This window comes from Achroia grisella, unplaced genomic scaffold, assembly GCF_030625045.1.
Source record: "Achroia grisella isolate CSIRO2021 unplaced genomic scaffold, CSIRO_AGI_Agris_v1 utg782, whole genome shotgun sequence".
NCBI classification, from domain to species: Eukaryota; Metazoa; Arthropoda; class Insecta; order Lepidoptera; family Pyralidae; genus Achroia; species Achroia grisella.
The window spans coordinates 5265326-5289822 of NW_026713022.1; the positions used below are offsets into that span (position 1 = coordinate 5265326).

A 24497-nucleotide genomic window follows, 5' to 3' on the forward strand; every position below is an offset into this window, starting at 1 on the left:
AAATTAAAGAACTATAAATTCAAATACAAATTTAGAATAAAAAAAATACATTTCTGATTAGCCAGTTGCAATAGCTGGCAGTGAAGGATGATAGGATGAATGTGAAGTCAACTCAGTTCCCGCAGCATGCCGAATTCATCAGGAATTAATCATGGTTAGGACAGATTGGTGTGGGAGAAGGTCTGGCCAGCATTGTATAAAAAACGCAATATCTTACTTCGCACTATTTAGAACGATGCATTAGCAATGTCCTACCAGATTTATCTGGGCAGGAAGAGAAACACGCGGTGAAGGTGAGTGATGACGTATGTTGGTAAGAGGGCCATTTAAACTTACACCCGGATTACAAGTCCCGGGAACTGCTTGGAGTTTCCTTTTCTGCCACATGGACCCGGAAACCGCACAGTGAATCCATGGAATGGTAAAAGTTCATATTTAAGCAAATATACTGCTGGTGTAATGAACGCCTTGCTAAGTGTATACGCGCCTTAAATTCTCGTACATTTTTACAATTATTATAATAGAAACTTATTTTTTTTAATATATTATATCTAATTATTATATAATTATGATACATGGCATCAATATTTCTAGTCAAAATTTGTACTTTATTTTATTACTTCGTATATTTAATGGTGCCTATTGAAAATTACTAAACCAGATTGATCAATTCCTGTGCACTTTCTTTATTGACAAAAAAAAGTTAGTTATTCAGAAAGTTGGGAAATAAATATATATATATCTATATTTTTACTAATGTTACAAAGAGGTAGTGTGAGTTTGGATGTCCGAAATATTTATTTTAGTTGGATTTATTTTTAATTTAGGTCAAAGGTCAAATTAAAAAGATCATCAAATCTTTGAAAGTTAAATTAATTACAATGTTCTAAAAAGAGCACAGAGCCGTATATTATATAGAATATACATGCTAAATTTATTATTACAAGTATACAAATATATTAATATATTACAAAAAGTAATAATTTATCAACTATTGCATAAATATATTTATGAGCAACAAATATGAGTAATATCTCTTAACAATGTGTTATTGAGTGGGTATGTAATTTATGAGTAACAAATATGAGTATTATCTCTTAATAATGTGTGTTATTGAATGGGCATGTATTGAACTAAATTATGGTGAGATTTTAAATAATTGTCCAAACTACCCTCAGTTTGGACAATGTATCGAGGAAGGCTATATGACATTACGCTACGACCAATAGGAGCAGAGCTGTAATGAAAAATATTACGAAAACCTGAAGAAAATATGCAGAAAAAGTTGCACGACAGCCAGCTACTAGCTTATATAAATATGAAATGTAAATTACGCAGTGACACTACGATTATTATCAGTAAGCAATATGAATTTTCTATGATAATAAAGTAACAATTTTTACTCGCCACATTGAGTAGGTACAGCGCGTAAGCTAGCAATCTGGTTTAGTAATATTTTAACATTTGTAAGTATAGTGCCTGTGACTTAATAATGATTTTGAGTATTTTAAATTGACCGCTAAACTATATCTATTTGCAGTGATATATATTGCTGTCCCTTTTAATTCTTTGTGTTTGACAGAGATAGCATCATATATTTACTGTTTTGCTATCCCTTTTAGTTCTTTGTGGTTGACAGAGATGGCATAATTTTCTTGTATTGCTATCCCTTTTAGTTCTTTGTAGTTGACAGAGATGGCATTATAATTTTCCTGTTTTGCTATCCCTTTTAGTTCTTTGTAGTTGATAGAGATGGCATCATTTTTCCTACACTGCCGTAAATGTGCTAAGACCATTCCGGCGGTCTGGCAACGTTTGCATTATCTGTCAATTTCAATTACTGGGGACCAAGTCAAAAGCCAGTGATAGTAGATATTAATTAAATTGAAAAACTTTCTTAATTAAAGAAAGTGGGAAATTAGAAATAAAGTAAAGTCATTTTCATGAGTAGTACTTACCTGGTTTTACAAATACTGTATTCTACAATTACAGAATATTAAAGTACAGGATAAACGCTTTCGTTTACTTTTATATAAGTGGGCCGTTAGATCGATTACCAATGCTGTTATATAAATTTAAAAAAAAATGGTCTGAATTAGGCTTGTAGACTTGTAGACTTTTTTTTTAATTTATCAGATAATGCAAATGCTGCGGTAGTGTGGTAAAGAACTGTCTTAATTTTTTAATACTTTGTGGTGGTGTTAGAATACATAAAAAGTGATATTATACTTAATAATAAATGAATACACTTTTGGTGTAATGTTTTAGGGCCAATTCCCATGTCCTCAAGGTACAGCAAAAAATGTGTTACATATTTTTCAACACACTTGCTCGTAAAGTAGATCTAATTACCCTGGTTTTACTTCATAAAACACGCGTGCGTTATAAACAGTGAAGTTATAGTCCATAACAGTACTATTTGAATTTTTTTTAACAAAGTTTGTACTGACCACCGAGCGGTGTCTGCCAGTACGCAGCGCGCAGATTTAAAAAAGTAAAATGGCGAGAAAGCAACAGTGCATCATAGTTTTATGGTCGAGGTTATTTAAATCGAGTGTGTTGAAAAATATTGTACGATATACGTGTGTATTTAACGCACTCGACTCTATTACGCCTTCGGCTTCGAAATTTCGCCTCGTGTGTTATAACCATCATAACATAAGTATATACATAAGTATGTCGTAATATACTATTTAATTTATTCAGATTTTATATTGCCTACGAATGAGAATTGTCGCGAATTCTTATGGTATTTGTTTCTTTAAGAAATTTGTAGCGTTTATGCGTCAGTTCCATAACATTTTCCTCAAAATTTAATTACGATTTTTTAAACAAATATTGAATAATTGCACCATTACTAGATTTCAATAGTGGATAGGCAAGTAATATTTTCTTACTAAATTCTGCACTTACATCATATGGGATTTCTAATCAGTGAACACTTTTATCCCTTAAGTTAATAACAATTTATATGTACATGAAATTATTGGAGTTGTCAAATGTCTCTGTGACAAGACACTAAAGATCGGAACTGTATGTAACAATATTATAAATCATAAAAATTTAAGTTATGCACATATTTTCATTTCAGTATCATTGATGATTACGCATTATTTCTCATGCTGATTTGGTTCTTCAATTTAAAGTTCTCAATCAAATACTACACTAAACTGGATGCACCAAACTGTCCTCCTACTTTACCATTGGGTACAACGTTCACTCTTTGTCCAGAAAGGTTATCAGAACACTCGACGTGTCCAGAAAGACTTGGCGATGGTCCCTGAGAACTTCCATACACCTTCGTACTATAGCCTGAGTCGTTATGCGATTCCCTATCTGTCTGGCTTTGAGTTTCTGTTAAATGAGTATTGATGGCTAACGACTGAAGCCGACTGTGCAGCAAATTGTGATCAGGAGTTGGTTTCCTGTTCATGACATGTGGGTTTCCTCTAAAATTCGGGTACATTGATGAACAGTTATCGTAGTACCCGCCACGAAAGTGATCGTTTTGATTAGCAATCTCCACCTCAGTGTTCTGATCCAAATGTTCGCTGTAACAGTGCGGTATTCGATCCATTTCTCTCAATATATGATCTTGCATCATAGCATCGAACACTCCTGTTTGATGGTGGTACAAGGGGTTCCTGTTTCTTGCTTGTATTTGGTTCTGAGGCAACCCTGACTCGTTATAATCATATTGAGCTTGACAAGGTTTATATTGAGGTAGCGGTAGACCTGTATCGATCATATCCTTATATGGCATTTGATGGTGCACTTGTCTATTAGGTATCTCGTGAAAATAAGCGTCTTTTGGAATCATCGGCCTTAGATCTTGAACATAAGGATTGTTTTGGTTCGACTGTACTTGAGGTGCGGGCGACTGAGATTTGTTAGACATTGTCTCGAAGTTAGGCAGCGGTAATGTTTGCAACAAGTTAGCATTTCTCATTGGTCCGGGTTGATTTGTGCTCCTTATAGGATTGTCTTCTTCATCGCTGCTTTCAGAATGATTTCCGTTGTTATCTTTTGGTGGAGTTTGGAAGGTTTTTCTCGTTGGAAATGGTATTAGGTTATGCAAACTGAATCGTTTGCTTTTCGGTGGCTTTTCTTTTAACACTGGCGCGGGCCTTTGAGGTTGTTGTGGCATTTTTAGTATACCAGGTGAAGGTTGTTTATTTATTCGTGTTATAGGAAGTTCTTGTGCTTCGGTGGGTAAGGGTTTTCTAGTTATATGTAATGGATCAGGAGACGTGCATCTTTGTTGATGCTCCACTTGTGCTACTAGCTCTTGCACGGATTTTCTTGGCTCTCTTTCTGCCTCGTTTTCCTCTCTAGGGTAATTAGCTTGTTTACGAAGTCTGACATATCCATCCTGGGATATATCTAAAGATTTCGTATTACCTCTTGCTATGACATCGGACATTTCTTTTTCAAGCATAACTCTTTTCCGAATATCGTCTGCAGTTCTTTGAAGCACTTGGCTTTTCCATACGGGTATATTTTGAGAATTCTCTTTCGAGATTCTTGTTACATTATCTCCTTCGGAATCGCTTGCTTTATAATCTGATTGTCGGTTACTACTTGGAGATCTTACGTTGGATTGTCGACTAGGTGAGACATACCGTTCATTATAAGTTTCTACTTCCATAGAGACAGGTGATTGAGAAACTGATACTTTATTAGCTTTTACATGAATTTCAGCTGTTACGCTTTGTAAATGACTACTATCTCGAGTGGGACTCGTATGTGATATTGGAGTATGCGGAGACCGAGAACTTCTACTAGGCCCAGCATCTAAATGGTCACTACTTCTAGAGTTTTTAAGCAATAGTCTACGTCTCGGACTTTCTGGCGATTTTCTACTATCTAAGACCTCGGTGCTTTTGGACGTTATTTTGCTTTTTTCATTCAATTCTTTGGCATTACTCTCGTACTGTTCTGTATTCTGATTGAAGCTCTTTATTATTTTGTGAACTTTACTCCATTCTTCTGCATGCGTATCTAGAAGCTCCAAACTTCTGGTCCGTTTTAGTGGTGCTATATCCAAGGAACCCTTCGGACTGTAATCCAATTTTCTTATTCTTTCCGATGCCCTGAACATCATGCCACGAGTTATCCAATGTTCCAAATGTTTGTGCCTCTCTTTACATAATGCCCGTTCTGCTGCAACAAACCTCGTCAGCTCTGATATTTGTCCTTGAGTCTTCATTTCCAAATCTGTTACTTTCTGGTCTAATCTCTCGTGAGCTCGATCTATGTGACGTTTCAAATCTTTCTTGTCTTCGTTCAACTTATCCTCCATATGCTTAAAGAATGGTGCACAATAGCAGGTATACCCAGCACCAATGGGCCCTTTTTTAATATTTCCAGCCAAATCCAAATAATATTGCTCACCTTTTTTCAGTGGTTCGGTGGGTAGAGAGCTTAGTTTTGGTTTGGGGAAGAATTTGGGATCGGGATAGTAATGACATCCGTATGGTGACCATTGGATTGTAGGTGGAGTTTCGAAGTGTACATTCTTCTTTTTCTTGTCCTTATTTTTCTTCTTTCCATCATCAGGTTCGTCTATAGTTCTCTCTTTGCTTTTATCCCTTTGTTTTTCTTTCTTTTTCGTCTGCTTTGCTACAGGCGTATTAAGTATACTGATGATTTCCTGAAGATCTTTTCTGGTCGCGATATCTCTTGCTGTTTCTCCTTGATGATTTCTAAGGGATTTATCGCAGCCGGCTTCTAAAAGAATTCTGGTTAGTTTTCTCCTGCCCATGGCTGCTGCAATGTGAAGTGCTGTGTCCCCGTTCTTGTTTTGCTCTGATACTCTACATTGTGCGGAGATGAGGATGCGTGTAACTCCGGCGTGGCCGTACCGAGCGGCCGTATGGAGTGCAGTGTCGCCATACTGAAATTAATAATGTAAAAATTATTGTAAGCAGTAGATTTCTTCTCTAGATCATTAAGAGTTTTTAAAGTGAAGTGTTTTATGTATAGTATATTTTATTATTTTAAGTTACAAGTACAGTCTATTACGTCATCTCCTCGCTATTTCATAAAGATGACAGGACACTGATATTTATGAAAAAAATGTCACTCAAATATCAATTCATGGGAAAAGCTATAGGAGAATATGGTAGTATGCTCTGCCAAAGGTACTAGTTTGGGATTATATGGAATAGAATAGAATAGAATAGAAAATCATTTATTCAAATAAACTTAATTTAAGCACTTTTGAATAGTCATAACAATTTGTTTTTTATCTACCACTCGTTTGGAAAGCTGTCTAAGAAGAACGAGCAAGAAACTTGTGTGTTGCTCTTTTAAATAATCCTTGTAAGTTTACATTTACAAGTCGAAACGTGTGAATACAAACTACCAACAAGCACTAATTTTTTGGGTCAAATATAATCATGCAATAAGATTAAATCAGTCGTAGTGATAAGAGCAGACCAGTCCCTACAAGCAGCACTCGTTCACAAGTATGACGGATGAGCCAGCCATCACTGCGCTCGACCATATTTTAGGGAGCCCATTGACCCGGCCCACCACGCCGCCACATGTCTGGACATTTTAGTGAGCATGACTACTCATTCCACACGATCACGTCACAGCTACAAAAATTACTATATGGTAGTTACAGTATTCGCACTTTACATAAGGATGCATGCGGCAATCAATACAAAAGCCGCTACGCTATCATATATCAAGAAAGCAGTATGAAAATTAAAATTGTAACGTTGTCCGCAAATAAACTTATTCTTGCTATATATTGCTATCATCTATAAATTCATCTATCTTATAATAGGCTTTTTTACATAACATTTGTTTAATATAATAATTGAATTGCCTCTCTGTAAGATTTAGCGTAGACTCTGGCAGTTTATTATAGAATCTTACGCAATTACCATAAAATGAATTACTAACTTTGTGTAGACGGCGTTTAGGTAAAATTAGCTTATTTTTATTGCGTAAGTTTCTACTTGTACAGTCTTTAAGTTTCTTGAAACTATCTAAGTTTTTCCTTGTATACATAATATTTTCATAAATGTACTGTGAGGCAACGGTGAGGATATTTGATTGTTTAAAGCATTGACGTAATGACTCTCTAGAACCCATACCATAAATAGAACGTATGGTTCTCTTTTGTAAAATAAATATAGTATTTATGTCGGCAGCTTTACCCCATAGCAGTATGCCATAAGACATAATGCTATGGAAATAACTAAAATATACAAGTTTTGTCGTCGCCACGTCTGTTAATTGCCTTATCCTTCTAATTGCATAAGCAGCAGAACTAAGTCTACTGGCTAATTTTGAAATATGGGGCCCCCATTGTAACTTCGAGTCCAATGTTATTCCTAAAAAAACTGTATCATTAACCAAAATTACTATTTCATCATTAAGCAATAGCTGCGTATTTCCTTGTTTTACATTAGGCAGCGTGAATTTAATGCACTTAGTTTTGTTGGAGTTCAATAATAGATTATTACATGTGAACCAATTTAGTATAGCATAGATAGCAGAGTCGAGAAGTCTGGAAGCTGCTCGCAGACGAATTATGAATACAAAGGCAGCAAGAGTTATGTGTAAGGACAACGATCACGATACTTTCTACCCTTTGGCACTTCTTATCCCATTGGACATTCGGTGTACGTATAGATAATACAAAAGGTCTTCTTGGGAATGACTCACATTATTCTGATCATCGGGCGGCGCCCCCGCGAGGAGAATTTCTCGGCAGGACTGGTTATGCCCATTTTGGCAAGCGAGGTGTAGGGCAGTGAAGCCTCCCGCGTTACGCGCGCGTAGGTCCGCGCCCCCACCGGCCAGTAGCGCCACGCATCTCGAGTAGCCCTTCCACGCGGCTTCGTGTGCCGCAGTGTTGCCGTGCTGAAAATTTAATAATACTTTAGTGGGGAAAAGGGATTTTTAGTAATGCGGACTGATGGCCCTGATGCTAGCAATGCACCATGTCAAGTTTAGCTACGTGGTCCTGGAAACGATCCTGATAAATTTTTGGTGAATTTCTCTCGATGGGCTAACTGATCTGACATCATGTTCATCTCATCATCCTCCATACCATTCCACTATTATTAAAAACATACTTTACTCCTCAGAGATAGTAATACGGGAGAGCATATTTTACGCTTAAGTAATGTAGTAATGGATGTTAAACAATCCAACAGGAGGACACTCCTGATGGAAAACGGTGATTGTTATATACGTCTATGATGGCCTCGGTTTTAGCACACTAATACTTTCTATGGTCGCGGATTCGAATCCACACACGATAGAACAGTATTCATGAGTATGATTACTTGTATCGGTCTGGGTGTTTACTATGTATATTATGTATGTATTTGTAAAAGAAAACTATACCTTGTATTACCAATAACAAAAGCTGCGTAGAACAAAATCTATGTACTATGTATGCGTGCGCTCCTGACCGCGCGTAAAAGAACGTAGAAGAAGAGTGTCGTGTAAAGGTAGTTAACGGCAATGAAGAATTCTTACACTAAACTTGAGCGGCTTCTTGAGATGCGATATCCATGGTTTTTTGAAAACAATGAATGCAGCTTGCGGAGATGTGTATCGGTCAACTATTGATAAGCGACTGATAAGGATGGATTTTTTTCGGACTACTCTAATACTGTTTGCCGCCGCTGGCCTTTACAGCTTCACCGGACGATAGGGGGCGAGTGCAGATGGCACTCCAAACCCGCGGAAGGACTTATGGAGCGGCTGAAGGCCAGCTCCTGCCTGACGGATACGACTTTAGTCTGAGGGCACCACTAGGGGTTCAAACCTCGTCCCAGGCCGTCGTAATTTCGATCCTCGTTTGAATTGGATGGGGGATCCATCGGAGGGGCGGGGTGCCCGGGGGCGCCGGTGTGGAGTGTCCGGGCGCGCGCAGGCGCCCGGTTGAATGCGCGATATGGTGTATTGGGGTCGTCGTCTTCGCCGGCGAGGACGGTGTCGTGTGTGTGTGTGTGTAAAAGTGAACGATAAGGATTGAAGGGTCACGTGGGTTTATATAGGGGTACAGGGTAGTGCAACTCGCAGGTAGCGTAGTGAGTAATTTGTCCCATACGCCCTAATTGCGCAAATGAACATGTTGGTACTTGTTTTATTTAATGGTGTTGATGTTTTTTTTAGGGTAGGTTTCAAGCTTTCAAATGACATATAATTTTTATTAAAATGTTGTGTACTTTCATTTAAAACAACGTTTGAATGTAGAGCTAGCGCTTGAGTCGTGATTGCTCACGTAGTATAAAAAAAGTAGTAACTCACAACCAGGTCCTGCTTATTGGGATCGGCGCCGTGCTGCAGCAGGAGGTGTACCACTTCCACGTGGCCATCGGCAGACGCCCGCTGGAGCGCACTGCATCCATTCTGTAAAGTAACATATGGATTTCTGAATAATTTTCTGAATAAGTATAATTATTATTTTATATATATAACTCAAAGGTGACTGACGTAGTGATCTCTCAACACACAGCTCAAACCACTGGACAGAGCGGGCTTAAATTTGGCATGCAGTTAGATGTTATGACTTAGGCATCCGCTAAGAAAGGATTTTCATTAATTCTACCCCCAAGGGGATAAAATTTATATATATAACTCAAAGGTGACTGACGTAGTGATCTATCAACGCACAGCCCAAACCACTGGACGGAGCGGGCTGAAATTTGGTATGCAGGTAGATGTTAAGACGTAGGCATCCGCTAAGAAAGGGTTTTCATTAATTCCACCCCTAAGGGGATAAAATAGGGGATGAAAGTTTGTATGAAACTTTGTCAATTTTAAACCGATCAGGCTGAGACTGCATACATAAACCTACTATGACGTATGGATTATATTATATTCTTAGGGAATCCTAAGAAAGGATTTTGATAAATTCCACCCCTAAGGGGATAAATGAAGCCGCGGGCAAAAGCTAGTTATTTATATAACTGGTACTTGTAACTCAATGAATACAATTTGACTATTTATATAGAAATAAAAAAATATACCTATACTAGAACAATTAACCTGAAACTAAAAACCTTAAAAAATATAATATAATATCTAAAATATATTACTAAAAGGAGGGACTCCTTAGGCAAGGTTCCGAAGATACTGACAGTGTTGTAACTGTAAATACAACAAATACATATATATATATAGAATTTTTATTATTGTATTTATTATTATTTTTTGTCATATAATAATATCATCAGTTATAATATTTGTTATCTGTAGTATCACTGTTACATAAGCGCAAGATTATTATCATCACAACACATAAGTTTCTTGCTCATTCTTCTTGTTATGAGTCTGCATTCCGAATGAGTGGTAGAATAAAAAATGTGACTATTCAAAAGCGCTTATATTAAGTTGATTTGAATAAAGATTATTTCTATTGCATCACTCTGTTCGCAGTATAAATGTAACTTTGACTGTTAAACTAGCTTTTACTTAGTAACCTGAATGCAAACATCGCTATATATAAATAGAAATTCTTCACTTCAGTCCCTTAGAACTCTTCTTTCGTTGTTTTTGCCTATTTTACTAGCCTATATAAATAAAACTTTTAGCAATGTAATCTACATAGGTTTAAATGTAATGTATAAGTTTAATAAGGTTTTTTCAATCGTGGTTGGTTTTTTTTAACTATTCTAATGCTTTTAGGCGCAATAGTCTTTACAGCTTCACCAGACCATAGGGCGAGTGCAAAGCCAACTCCCGCCTGACGGATACGACTTTAATCTCAGGGCACAGCTAGGGGTTCGAACCTACGTTCGGGCCGTAATTTCGATCCCCGTTTGAATTGGACGGGTGATCGATCGGGATCGATCGGGTAATGTCAGTACACGAGTTATAAATATTTAAATATAATAGAATATTATAATGTATAATTCAATCTTATTATAAATGCAAAAGTTTGTATGTATGGATGGATGTTTGTTACTCTTTCACGCAGAAACTGCTGAACGGATTTAGTTGAAACTTTACAGTGATATAGCTTATACATTTGAATAACACAGCTATAAATTTCACGTGGGTACAGACAGTAAAATATATATATATACAGGGTATTAACTAACTAATACCATTAGTTTTCATATTTTTTAAGATACAAAAGCTGTTTGATAGTCGTCTAGAAAAACTTTAAATCCATAGCACTGACAATATTATCTAATTACACTAATAATGAGTGCGTAGCGATTTCTATGTTGATTATCGCATGCCTCTTACTTGTTATACTGTAATTATTTATATAAAAAAAATAATCTATTAAAAAGAGCAACACACAAGTTTCTTGTTCGTTCTTCTTGTGATGAATCTGCATTCCGAATGAGTGGTAGAATCAAAATATGACTATTCAAAAGTGCTTGTAATGAGTTTATTTGAATAAAGTTATTTCTATTTCTGTAACGAGTCGTAGTAAGGTTATTTTAGGTAGCATCTCAGTGTCGTATCAATCATTATACAAGAACTAGTCTGTTGGAATTCATTACAACAACCGACTAAGTCTAGGAAATTTAATGGTGTTTGTATGTATGTAATAATATCTAATTATGTTTGAATTTACATTTATTTTTATTTGTGGAATGCATGAATAATAAAAATTTTGAATCTATTCATAGTATGTGTAGATAATCTTATTATGGAAATTTAACTAATTTTTTGTCTGTATGTACATGGAAGGTATATGAGAAAAAGTATTTGAGTATTTTATCATTGTTACAGTACACAACATTGTTAGATTATTTGTTTGTTTGTCTCTGTATTTCTGCATGCTAATCTCAGAAACGACATGACCAATTAGAATGCGGATTTTTGTTATCTGCGTAAGGTTGTAAAACAAAATACCACAGTCTGTTCTAAATCTGCTTGAAAAAAGATTTAAATGTCATATAAAACACTTCCTTTGTATAAAAGCATACTATAAAATTGAAGAGTTCGTTAACGATGATAATGTTTTTTGTACAAAAACTTATATTCATAGCGCTGACAATATTATCTTGATTGCAGTAAGAATGAGTGCGTAGCGGTTTCTATGTTGATTATCGCATGTTTCTTACTTGTTACACTATAATCTATACATATAAATAAAATTGGAGTGTCTTACTACATGCATTATGTATATAAATACGGTACATACACCAAAATATATTTTTTTACAATTTTTACCTGTCTGTCAGTCGGTCTGTTTGTTCCGGCTAATCTCTGAAATGACTGGAGCGATTTTGACGGGACATTTTTTTGCAAGTAGCTGATGTAATAAGGAGTAACTTAGGTTACTTTTATTTTAGAAAAATAAAATAAAATTTAACCGCGGACGAAGTCGCGGGAACAGCTAGTTATTTATATAAAAAAAACATCAATTCAGAAGAGCAATACATAAGTTTCTTGCTAATTCTTCTTGTGATGAATCTGCGTTCCGAATGAGTGGTAGAATAAAAAATATAACTATTCAAAAGTGCTTGTATTAAGTTTATTTGAATAAATATTATTTCTATTTCTGTTGTGGTAGTTTCACTTTAATTTAATGCATATTTTAAACAATGTATTGTCATTCCAAACATCTCGGAAATAGAGTTTTTTTTTTTATAACACAGGGGACAAACGAGCATGCGGCTCACCTTATGGTAAGTGATTACCGCCGCCCATGAGCACCCGCAACACCAGGGGAATTGCAAGTACGTTGTCGGCCTTTTAAAAAGGAATAAGCTCTTTTCTTGAAGGTTTCAATATCGTATCGGTTCGGAAATACCATTGCTGGAAGGTGATTCCATAATGTGGTTGTGCGAGGCAAAAAGTTTCTAGAAAACCGCACGGTGGAAGACCGCCATTCATCCAGATGATCAGGATGGTATTTTAATTTCTGGCGGGTGGTACGGTGGTGAAACTCAGCAGCTTGTATTAATCCGAACAATTTCTCAGAACTCTCCCCGTGATATATGTGAGTACAACGGAGTTCAACTAATAATAAATAAAGCAGTAGATAAACTATATATTTTGTCTCGTTTTGATTCACGATAAGATACGATGGGGCCAAGGAATCATACTTATAATGCGTAGTTACATCGCCATCAAATATTGTTACCGGCCGTGATGTTTCTGCAACGACACTCGTGATGATGTACGGAACCATTATTTACGTAATAAAGGGCATTTCAAAGGATTTTCATTCTTAAAATTCAACGTATAAGGTTTATAAGAGCCCAGGATTTCAGAGGCAATTTTCGAAGAACGCAATGCTGACGCGAATGGACAATGTCAAGTTAAAGGTGTGATCACACTGTCTTTACTGACGTAAGATAATTCCTCATTTAATGTCTATGACGGACGGTAGGGAAAAAAAATTATAATGTAAAAACTTGACGTTCATAAGCGGCTAAAATGTCCTACATGAATAAATGATTTCTGAATTTGAATTTGAATTATGTTTAAAATTAATGTAGGTAGGTATAAGGTTTTTTCAAACTGTGTATTATTAGTGTTTTAGAGTGAGGCGTATAATGTATTTTTTATAATATAGGACAACGAGCCATCAGATCACCCGTCAGGTTGTTTGATATTCCAGTCGAATAAAAAAATATATTGTCTATGATTTGATGTCACACCAATAAATTTGGTACAGAATGAAGACGGACAATGCAGAACCTTCCGGACTAGGCAGAAAGACTGCATTCTATTGACATCTATCTATAGACACACATATATATATATAATATATGCATAGATATAATGAAATACAAAAATATGAATATTTAATTGTAATAAGGATTTGGTCAATGTAAACACCGCCTTAAAGGTTTAAACTCGGAACACATTGCTGCAAGCTATAAGGGATTGTTACACGAACGATTCACGGCCCTAGGCGGTGTTGTCCTGTAGTGATGTGAAAATGTCGATAAAATAGCGCCAATGTCGACATACTCGATTTATAGTCCTTGTTGATTGTTGTTTGTTACATTGATATATTTTATTCCTTCGGTGTTGTCATGTTTAGCACTTTCGTGCTGTTTCATATGAGCACAAAACATGTTGGAGATATGTTTTATATAATTATAGACAACACATTCGATGAGTACAGTAATAAAACATATACACGTTATGATAATTATAGATAGATAGTTTTAATGTCGCAAGTTCGCGTTAACTTTGACATTATTTACTGAGAGTGGCTGGAATTATATTTAATTACTTTCTAAAAAAAGAGTTCTTTAGAAAAATTGTTATGTTTCGAGCGACGGACTTGTGCCTGCGAACATAACCTTATATATTTATTTTATGCAAACAATTTATCGAAAATACTGCTACGCTTAAATAAAATTGGTATCACAGGTTCATAAAAAAATGAATATTTTTCCTAGTAATGCAAGTCTGCAAATGGTATTATAATGTATGTCAAGGATAAGTACTACAAATATAAAAATGATATGAAAAACAATGGCTGTATCTACTTAGACTCTTTGCCTTTTCTACGAGGATAAATAAAACATAAAAAGGACGAGTACGACATAAACAGTAGGCGGATAGTATTATAGCAGAGACAAATTTTTACTTCTTTTTAAATATATACATCTTCTACTAGAAGTGAACAGTGCGTAAGTTTTCACACCACTAACAAAGAATGGCATTCGCGCCATTTTTTCGCGCGAAACAACTTTGCAACAGACACTGCTTAGTGTTAATTAAGCAACTGCAAAAAAGAAAAACCTTAAACGATGCTGGAACAGTATTGTATATGTATTTAAGTAGTTATTTTAGGTTATGCGTTGAATTTTAGTTAAACATGGACATAACGTTTATACATGACTCGCTGTGGCCGCGGTTTACCCGCGTAAAATTTATAGTCTGTGTGTTATTCTGATGTATAAGCTGTATTATTTATTAAAATCCATACAGTACTTCTTGCGTGAAAGAGTAACAAACATCCATCTATCCATACACACTTACAAAGTTCCGCGTTTATTATAATAAGATAAAGTACAATTGGCGCCGTTTTGATATTAAAGCACAGAGTAATTAATACTAAATTGTATAATATAAAAGTCGACTTTCTGATCTATGTGTCGCCCGTATGAGAATTCAGTCAAAATTGAATCTGTTGAAATAAAACAAAAATTAAATAACTTAGATTTAATTTTCGTGTTTTGAAATGTTATTGTATCGTTATAAAAAAACAAGTTTACAATATCATTGAAAAAAACCGTTATAGGAATCATTTAGCAGCATGTTTCGGATTTTGTTTTTTATATATTCATCTAAAAAAAATGTACAAGGTCTTTTATAGGAGCATTATGTACAGTAAAAGTAGACTAGGCTGTACGGCCTTAGGATCTTTGCCTCTACCACAATTAAAAAGGATTAAATTAATTAAAGGATTAAGGAAAAAAAAGCATTGTGTACAGGTTGTTTCTTATTTACAAGTCTTATAAGGTGGTAACAACTCTTTGAAAACGTATAGTCAAAAATCTTTTTTAGTATTGGTATACGTTAGTATATAGTTTTCTAGCGAAACATAACCTACTTACCAACGAATTTATAATCTATTGGATAATTAGATTTCCCACATAAAATGCATCAAGTATGTACAAGCATATTCACTGCGCTACTAACAGTTAATTAAGCTATAAAATAATAAAAAAATCACTTTCCCCGTCCCATACAAATTGAGGGCGATAAAATGTAGCGTGCAGCTGTAAACGTCCAATTAGAGGTGACAGAATAAGACATAAAACTTTAGAGCGACCGATTTTGTATTTAATTTTGCCAATTAACATAAACTCGCGTTAGGGCAGTATCAAATCGATTAATTAATCGTTAATCGAGGTACTTTATTGGTGTAATCGTTTACCGAAGGGCTGTTGTGGTTGTTGGCGACAGAAACATATGTAATATTTGTATTGGCTACTGTGCTCTAGTGGTTTAGTACACTGACTTACTTTCGATGGTCACTGTGGTTCGATTCCTCGTACGGTACAAATGTTTGTATTCATGAGTATGATTGTTCGTATTGATCTGAGTGTTTTATATGTATTTACAAATAAAATGTTTCTATAAATTTATATCAGTTGTCTAGTACACATAACATAAGTTCGCCATAGCTTGGAACTAGATGACGCTGTGTGATTTGTCCTGAGATATTATTATAATTATGCAATAGTAATTTCAAATAGACCAAAGATCATAATAGGTCTATATCTGACAAAGTTTTTGACCAAGTCGTTGTACCCACTAAATCACGACCCTCTCACATATATATACATATATATATATATATATTTATTCTATAATAAGAACGTTATATAATTTATTTATCTATACCTACCTACTAATGTTAAGAGGTAAGGTTTGTGAGTTTGGATGTTCATGATAATCTCTGGTACTTCTGATCCGAGTTAGAAAACTAATACGAAAAGAATGTTAGATAGACAATTTATCAAGAAAGACTATTACATCACGCTACGACTAACAAGAGAGGAGCTGCAATGAAAAATGTAGCAAAACAGGAAAAATGTTACGCAGATGAAGTTGAGCGGATCAGCTGCATAATATTCTTGCGACTGGAGCAAGGTTACTTAGTAATTTATTTAATTAACTAGCTATTCCCGCGACTTCGTACACTTGGAATTTAACTTTATTTTTACAAAATAAAAGTAGCTTAAAGAACTAAAAAATATTTTGTTCTTCTTAATTTATTTTTTCCATTAGGTACTGACAGGGTCAAACTAATATATTGACATCCTGCATCATCCCTTATTTTATTCCGTTGGGGGTAGAATTAATCAAAATCCTTTCTTAGCAGATGCCTACGTCATAACATCTACCTGCATGCCAAATTTCAGCCCGATCCGTCCAGTGGTTTGGGCTGTGCGTTGATAGATCACTATGTCAGTCAGACACCTTTGAGTTATATATATTTAGATTTTTTTTTAGAAATTTATTCATCTCGAATAGATCATAATATAATAATCAAAGATAACAGGAAAAAGTATCAAAATATGATACAACTTCCAGCAATAATTTTTCTTACAAAACATGTTACAAGTTATTGAACATTTTTATCAATTATGTGTTATTTCTTTTTTTAAGTTCTAGAATTATCATATATTTTATTATCACCTTTTCGTATCTGCAGTCGAAGTATTTACTATTTCTCATGCGTTGTTTTATTCATCTCACGCATGGAATCCACTCATTCTATCGCCCACAAATTACTTCCAACTATACATCATACAGTTTCGTATCTTAAATTACTTTCTCTAAAAATTAACCATAACAGATCATCAATTAAACCTCATCTAATCGTTACTTAACACGTTTAAACCAAAATGCCCATAATTAAGGAATTATAGAATAAAATTATCTTAAAACCTACAGATAATACTACGCATAGATTATGGCGGTAAACTAAAAGTGGAGAGCAATAAATATGGCCCACAAGAATCCGTATCAAATCTTAATTGATTAGATAGTAATAAAACAAATGGACGTGCCGGTTCCACTTCTGTATAAAAAACTGAATTAGTTACTTTAGTGTTGGTTTTATGGTTTGTATTAATAAGAAACTTAATGGAAAAGTGAATAGACAGATTTGTCTATTATATTATGGACATGGTATTCGTGCTCCAAAAAAGAGCAATTATTAGGTGTACAACTTTGCTTCCGCCGTTTTGAAACAGATGGCTGTAGCGGTAAATGGTAGTCGATATGAATAGATCGTAGATGTCATACAATAAGCTTAGGTATTTGTAAACAAAACGCCATCGAAATATTAGTCGATTTGTGTCTGCATCACAAAGTTATTCTCTACTAAACATGTCAGCTTACCAGCCAAATTCTCGTCATTTGCGGGAGGTTTAAGTTTCTGCTTTAACATGAAGAAATCTGCGGATGAGGCTTATCGAATGCTCTCAAATGCCTATAATGAGGCTGCTATTAATGAAAGAACGTCCCGAGAGTGGTTTCAACGCTTCAAGAACGATGATTTTGAAGACCAGCATGGCGGTGGAAGAGAGAAGGTTTTCGAAGATGCAAAATTGGAGGCATTACTTGATCAAGACTCGTGTCAAACGCAACAAGAATTGGCAGGATCATTGAGAGTGATCAACAAGCCATTTCAAAACGCCTGAAAGTCAACAATAGGGAAAGTAAAAAATATAACCAGTTTTTTACAATAAAGCCTCGAATTTCGGCGGAAGCAAAGCTGTACACCTAATAGAACAATTTTTCGAATTGAGCAACAGGAATCCTGTCGAGACTATTTCGGAATATTAGGCATTCTTACTGTACCATCTCTATATATTCTGGTAACATTGACACAGTTCGCCAAACATATACAAGAATATGAAACTGATGAGGAGAGACAAACCAGAGCGAGCACAAGGAGACAACATTTTCTGAGTCAGTTGTCACCTACACTGGAGGTAGTGAAGTTCACACTACCAGCCCATACAATTATGTAATAAGTTGTCTATAGATTTAAAAAGTTTATTCTATACGGATGATTTTAAACGCAAACTAAAGGATTTTTATTGAAGAAGTTTAGTATACAATTAATGAATTACAAAATAAGTGTAATAATGGACATGACATTTAAATTTATTATTATGAAATTGACATTTTTCCTTATTAGACACGTATCTACTTTAGACATATAATGCATTATTTAAAATTATGATATGTAATAAAATTCAACACAATATAAATTGTCATGAATAAATGAAATGAATGTATTCAACCCTTGGGTAAAATGTTTGTACAACTGTGTGTGGCGAATTTACTATCATCTCACGGTAACACCGTTACCAAATTACGACGGAGCAAGAAGCTTGTTATTCGGGACCGAATCCTTTTGTAAATACACTAATAATAACGCGAAAGTTTATGAGTATGGATGTTTGTTACTCTTTCACTGCTGAACAGAAAGAAATGTATCATAATTTAGATATTATGTATTGTTGCAGAGTAGGGGGTATATTCTCCGGAATAAACCCTATATATAATAGAATAAAAAAAAACTACTGAACGTATATTGATGAAACTAGTGATATATAGTAATTTGGAATAAAAAATAGGCTATATTTTTTATTGAAATTTAACGCGTGAAACCGCGGGCACAGCTAGTACTTTATATGCATATAACTTCTATCTGTAAATATCTTTACCAAATATACATAATGTAAATAGCCACAACTGGGCCATCTCCTCATTTTCCTTCACCTATCGGTTGTTATAAAGCACAATACGAAATATTAATGGTCCTATTGTAGCCGCTAAAAGTGTACTAATGTAATATAATGTAATATGTAATATTCTTGGACACTTCACGTAGCGTACTCTAATCCAAAGCTAAGTAGAGTATATGTTATGGGTACTAGACATCTAATATAAAAAATACTTTAATATATAAATAGTAAACACCCAGACAAATACAAACTTGTAGCGAATTAACTATTATCTCGCGGCAACACCGTTGCCTAGTTACAACAGTACAATAAAATAACAGGCCTGTCTATCGAGACCCAATCGCCTCTTTGTGTATATGTATTGTAAATATTTCTACAATATAAATATGTAAATAGACATCACTGGACTCATCACTTCACGTCCTCCTTTCCTGTTGCTGCTTGTATCAAAAGAACACACAATAAACGCTAAGAATAGCGGTCCTAACGTACCCGCTAAATACTTATAAATACAAATATTCCGTGCGAAGAATAAAACCGATATAGAGCCTTTTTTTTCTAATGTTGTTGGCCGCAGCCCTTACAGCGTCACCGGATGTTAGGGGGCGAGTGCAGATTGCACTCCAAACCCGCGGAAGAACTTATGGAGCGGCTGAAAGCCAACTTTCGCCTGACAGATATGACGTTCGAACCTCGTCTCCGGCTGTCGTAATTTCAATGCCCTTTTGAATTGGACGGGGGATCGATCAGAGGGGGATACAGGAGTCTTCATTCATTCAGTCATAATTTAAGAGCGACGCTCTTGTCGTTGGAGCTCTTGCCACTTTCTAGAAATAGTCTAGAAGCTATAAAGGGTAAATACGGCTAGACTTAACGTGGTTTAGCAAGTATTGAAAAACTGGATTAAGAACGACAGGATCATGATGCAATCTCACTAGTCACGCCCAGAACATAATTAATTATTTATACAGTATCATCTCGTCCAGTAATCGATTCTTATATTGAAGGATTGGTATACATTAAACTATGTAGTTCCTCCAACCGGTTCTCGACGTTACATTTTTAAGATCTGAACTTACAACGGTTTTTAAAGCCAGCAGACAGTCATAGACTAATAAATATAGCTCTATATTGTTTTTAATTGAATTTTATTATTAAATTAGTTTGGCCTCTGTAGATAGAAGACAGTGCAATAAGAATTTCCTGATTAAAAAAAAAAGGAATATTATTTGTGCCTTCTATTGTTTTATTTTGTGAGCCTTTTACTAAATATATACATATTTAACTGTGTTAATAGTCATGGCATACAGCTATGACGCGCACGTCATCCTACTGCGGCTGCGCGCCGTGCAATATTGTGAATCTGTGGCGCATGTTTGCGCGGGAAACAAAATATAAAAATGGCGTCTTCTGCAGACATGCTGATTAATTGTTGTGCCCTTCATTATTTTGTACTATTGTTTACACTATTTGTGTCTGCAATATACTTTTATTATAATAAAATACATATACAAATATTTGTATTCACGAATGTTATTGTTTGTATCGGTCTGTGTTTTCTATGTATATTATATATATATTTAAAAAAAAAACTAAGTATTTATATCAGTTGTCTAGTACTCATAACACAAGCTCTGCTTACCGTGGTATTAGATGGCGCTGTGTTAATTGTTCAGGGTTATTTATTTATTTATACTTAATAAATTATATCGAACTACGTACCTGCAAATAAATCTTATATATAAAATTCTCGTGTCACGTTTTCGTTCTATACTCGGAAGAGTATAGAAACTATATATATATAGTTTCTATACTCTTCCGAAACAGCTTGACCGATTCTCATGAAATTTTGTGAGCGTATTGAGTAGGTCTGAGAATCGGCCAACATCTATTTTTTATCCCCCTAAATGTTAGGGGTAGTCCACCCCTAATTTTTTTTTTATTTTAAGGCAAAACAACGTTTTCCGGGACAGCTAGTATATGTATGCATAAAATGAGAAATATAAAGCTTTTTATCTATCTATCTATACATATAGCAAGAACCAATTTCATAGCACTTAATAACGTGTTAGAATGCGATTTTAATTAATATTTCATTCATTGTGTATACGTGAGTAATACATACTCGACTTTCATTTCATCAAGGCTCGTTCCACTAGCTTGTCCATTGCCCATGAATCCTTCTTACACAATCTTGAAAGTAAAACCTATTTTTATAATTATAATATGTTATAATTATATATCATACTAGCTGTACCCGCAACCTTAACTAGACTAATAAATGTATATATAGTATGCGAGTCCCTCGAGTGAAACGATAAGAGAGATGAGTTGATAAAACGCTTACAGAATACCAATTCTGATTTCAGTAATAATAGCGTCTTTTAATAATAATAATAATTCTTTATTGCGGACAGATAGACAAACATAATATAAGTTAATTAAAACTGCAGTGTGTTAATTGTCGAGGTTTATTTAATAATTATTATTATGATTTATGTTAACAATGAATTAAGCAGAAACAATAAAAGCCAATAAGACCAAGAGAAATGCTTAAATGACTGTAAATGACTGTAAATGCGTCATTAAACCGACTGTCATTGATTAAAGTGGTTATTTATTAAACACAGCCATCACAGAATCACAACATGTTCGTAACTTCACGACTGACGAAATTTGGTGTTGTTAAATGCTTCTAATGCTTCTGCTTTACCGCTTCGCTTCATTAAGGATCTGTATGTACATCTGTCAACTTTGCTTCGACATACATGGCCGGTCCAATACCACTATATCTGCGGGATTCTTTTGATGATGTAGGTAACTCTAGTGCGTCTTCTGATATCAGTAATAATAGCGTTTTATAATAATAATAACTCTTTATTGCGTACTTTTAATTATTTTGTTTATCTACATAAACAAAAATAAAAGTGCAGTGTGTCAATTGTCCAGGTTTATTTAATTATTATTATTATTATTTATGTCAACAATGGATTATTGTCTCCTAATAATAAATGGGACATAATTTTACTCCTAATAATATTATAAAAGCGAAAGTTTTTGTATGGATGTTTGTTACTCCTTCACGCAAAAAGTACTGAACGTATTTTTATGAAACTTTACACTGATATAGCTTATGCATCAGAATGACACATAAAAAGTACTGAACGCATTTTAATGAAACTTTACAGTGATATAGCTTATGCATCAGAATGACACATAAAAAGTACTGAACGCATTTTAATGAAACTTTACAGTGATATAGCTTATGCATAAGAATGACACATAAAAAGTACTGAACGTATTTTTATGAAACTTTACAGTGATATAGCTTATGCATCAGAATGACACATAAAAAGTACTGAACGCATTTTTATGAAACTTTACAGTGATATAGCTTATGCATCAGAATGACACATAAAAAGAACTGAACGTATTTTTATGAAACTTTACAGTGATATAGCTTATGCATCAGAATGACACATAAAAAGAACTGAACGTATTTTTATGAAACTTTACAGTGATATAGCTTATGCATCAGAATGACACATAAAAAGAACTGAACGCATTTTTATGAAACTTTACAGTGTTATAGCTTGACACATAAAAAGTACTGAACGTATTTTTATGAAACTTTACAGTGATATAGCTTATGCATAAGAATGACACATAAAAAGTACTGAACGTATTTTTATGAAATTTTACAGTGATATAGCTTATGCATCAGAATGACACATACACTATATTTTTTATTGAAATTTATATACAATATTCAAATTTAACACGAGTGAAACCGCAGGCAAAGTTATTAGTCAATAAGAGCAAGACATAAATGCTCAAATGACTGTAAATGCGTCATTAAACCGACTGTCGTTGAATTAAAGTGGTCATTTATTAAACACAGCTATCACGACATCACAACACGTTTGTACCTACACGGCTCTTTAATTTTATATTTACGACTGGTGAAATTGAAATTTGGTGTTGTTAAAACGTAAAAGCGTTAGGTTGTGTGTAAAATTTAAGACGGGCCTAATTGTGTAAAGCGGGAGTCTGATAGTGAGAGATATTAACTTTTTTCTTTTTTTACATTAGGGTATTCCGTCATGCAGTTCATTTGCCATAAGGGATGAATGGTTACTTTATTTTCAAACTACTGATGGTGAGTTATATACAAATTTACCGACTTGATTAAGTAAGGGATTTAGTCATTATGCAGAATTTGTGTGTGTAACTAGCTACTAGTTAGCTCGCCCGGGTGTACATATATTATACATATAAACCTTCCTCAAGAACAATCTATCTATTAAAAAAGTTCGCTTCAAAATCCATTGCGTAATTTTAAAGATTTAAACATACGGACAGACACTGCGATTTTGTTTTATACTATGTAATGACTTGTATGACAAAGTGATGATCAACCTGATAGTAAGTGGTAATAATTGCGTATTTACTTTTTTTTTAACTACTCTAATGCTGTTGGCCGTAGCTGGCCTTTACAGCTTCACTTGACGATAGGGGGCGAGTGCATCTGATACTTCAAACCCGCGGAAGGACTTATGGAGCGGCTGAAGGCCAACTCCCGCCTGACGGATACGATTTTAGTCTGAGGGCACCGCTAGGGGTTATAACTTTCAGGCTCGTAATTTCGATCCCCGTTTGAATAGGACGGGGGATCGATTGGAGGAGACATGAATGGTTACTGCCGAACTCCTGCTGGCTATAAACCTTTTTTTTATACCATATAGGACATGTTTGATATGACATACTATAAGAAACGGCATGCGTCTTACCTGATGGTAAGTGATTACCGCTGCCATGAGCACCCGCAACACCAGGGGAATTGCAAGTACGTTGTCGGCCTTTTATGAAGAAATAAGCTGTTTACTTGTAGATTTAAATATCTATATATTTCGATTGAAGGGTGACCAGACAGTGAAATAACTTGGTAGGGAGGCATCACATCTTAATCTTAGTAGAAAATATATAGATATGTATAACATATACAGTCTATTATTTGTCGGGGTTCTCTAAAATTAATGTTGTGGCCGTGGTATAGACATGGTGTCAGTAGTGTAACGGTTTAACATGCCGCTTTACTTCCGATGGTCGCGGGTTCGATTCCCCGTATAGTGCAATTGTATATGAATACATATACTCATGAGAGTATGCTTGTTTGTTTCGGTCTGGGTTTAAATGGCACTGTGTTAATTGTAAACATATTGCGAGAGAGAATGAGAAAAACATATTATGCTGACCACAAATAAATGGGATAAGGAAGAAGCAGATGATGATATGTATATATGGCGAGAGCTATTTACA

At 34.8% G+C, this 24497-nt stretch overlaps 1 protein-coding gene across 1 annotated transcript in view; it reads right to left on the reverse strand.

Annotated features, from left to right (window-relative positions):
• Nucleotides 1-2975: 2975 nt before the first annotated feature.
• The window catches only part of LOC131851309 (protein phosphatase 1 regulatory subunit 12B), a 166597-nt gene continuing 145075 nt past the window's right edge, over nt 2976-24497 (reverse strand). Inside the window, exons 4-6 of the mRNA XM_059201796.1 lie at nt 9283-9384; nt 7684-7881; nt 2976-5896 (exon numbers count right to left, since the gene is read on the reverse strand). Of these exons, the coding sequence (XP_059057779.1) occupies nt 3161-5896; nt 7684-7881; nt 9283-9384 (3036 nt within the window). The 3' untranslated portion in view covers nt 2976-3160. The remainder of the gene's footprint in view (nt 5897-7683; nt 7882-9282; nt 9385-24497) is intronic.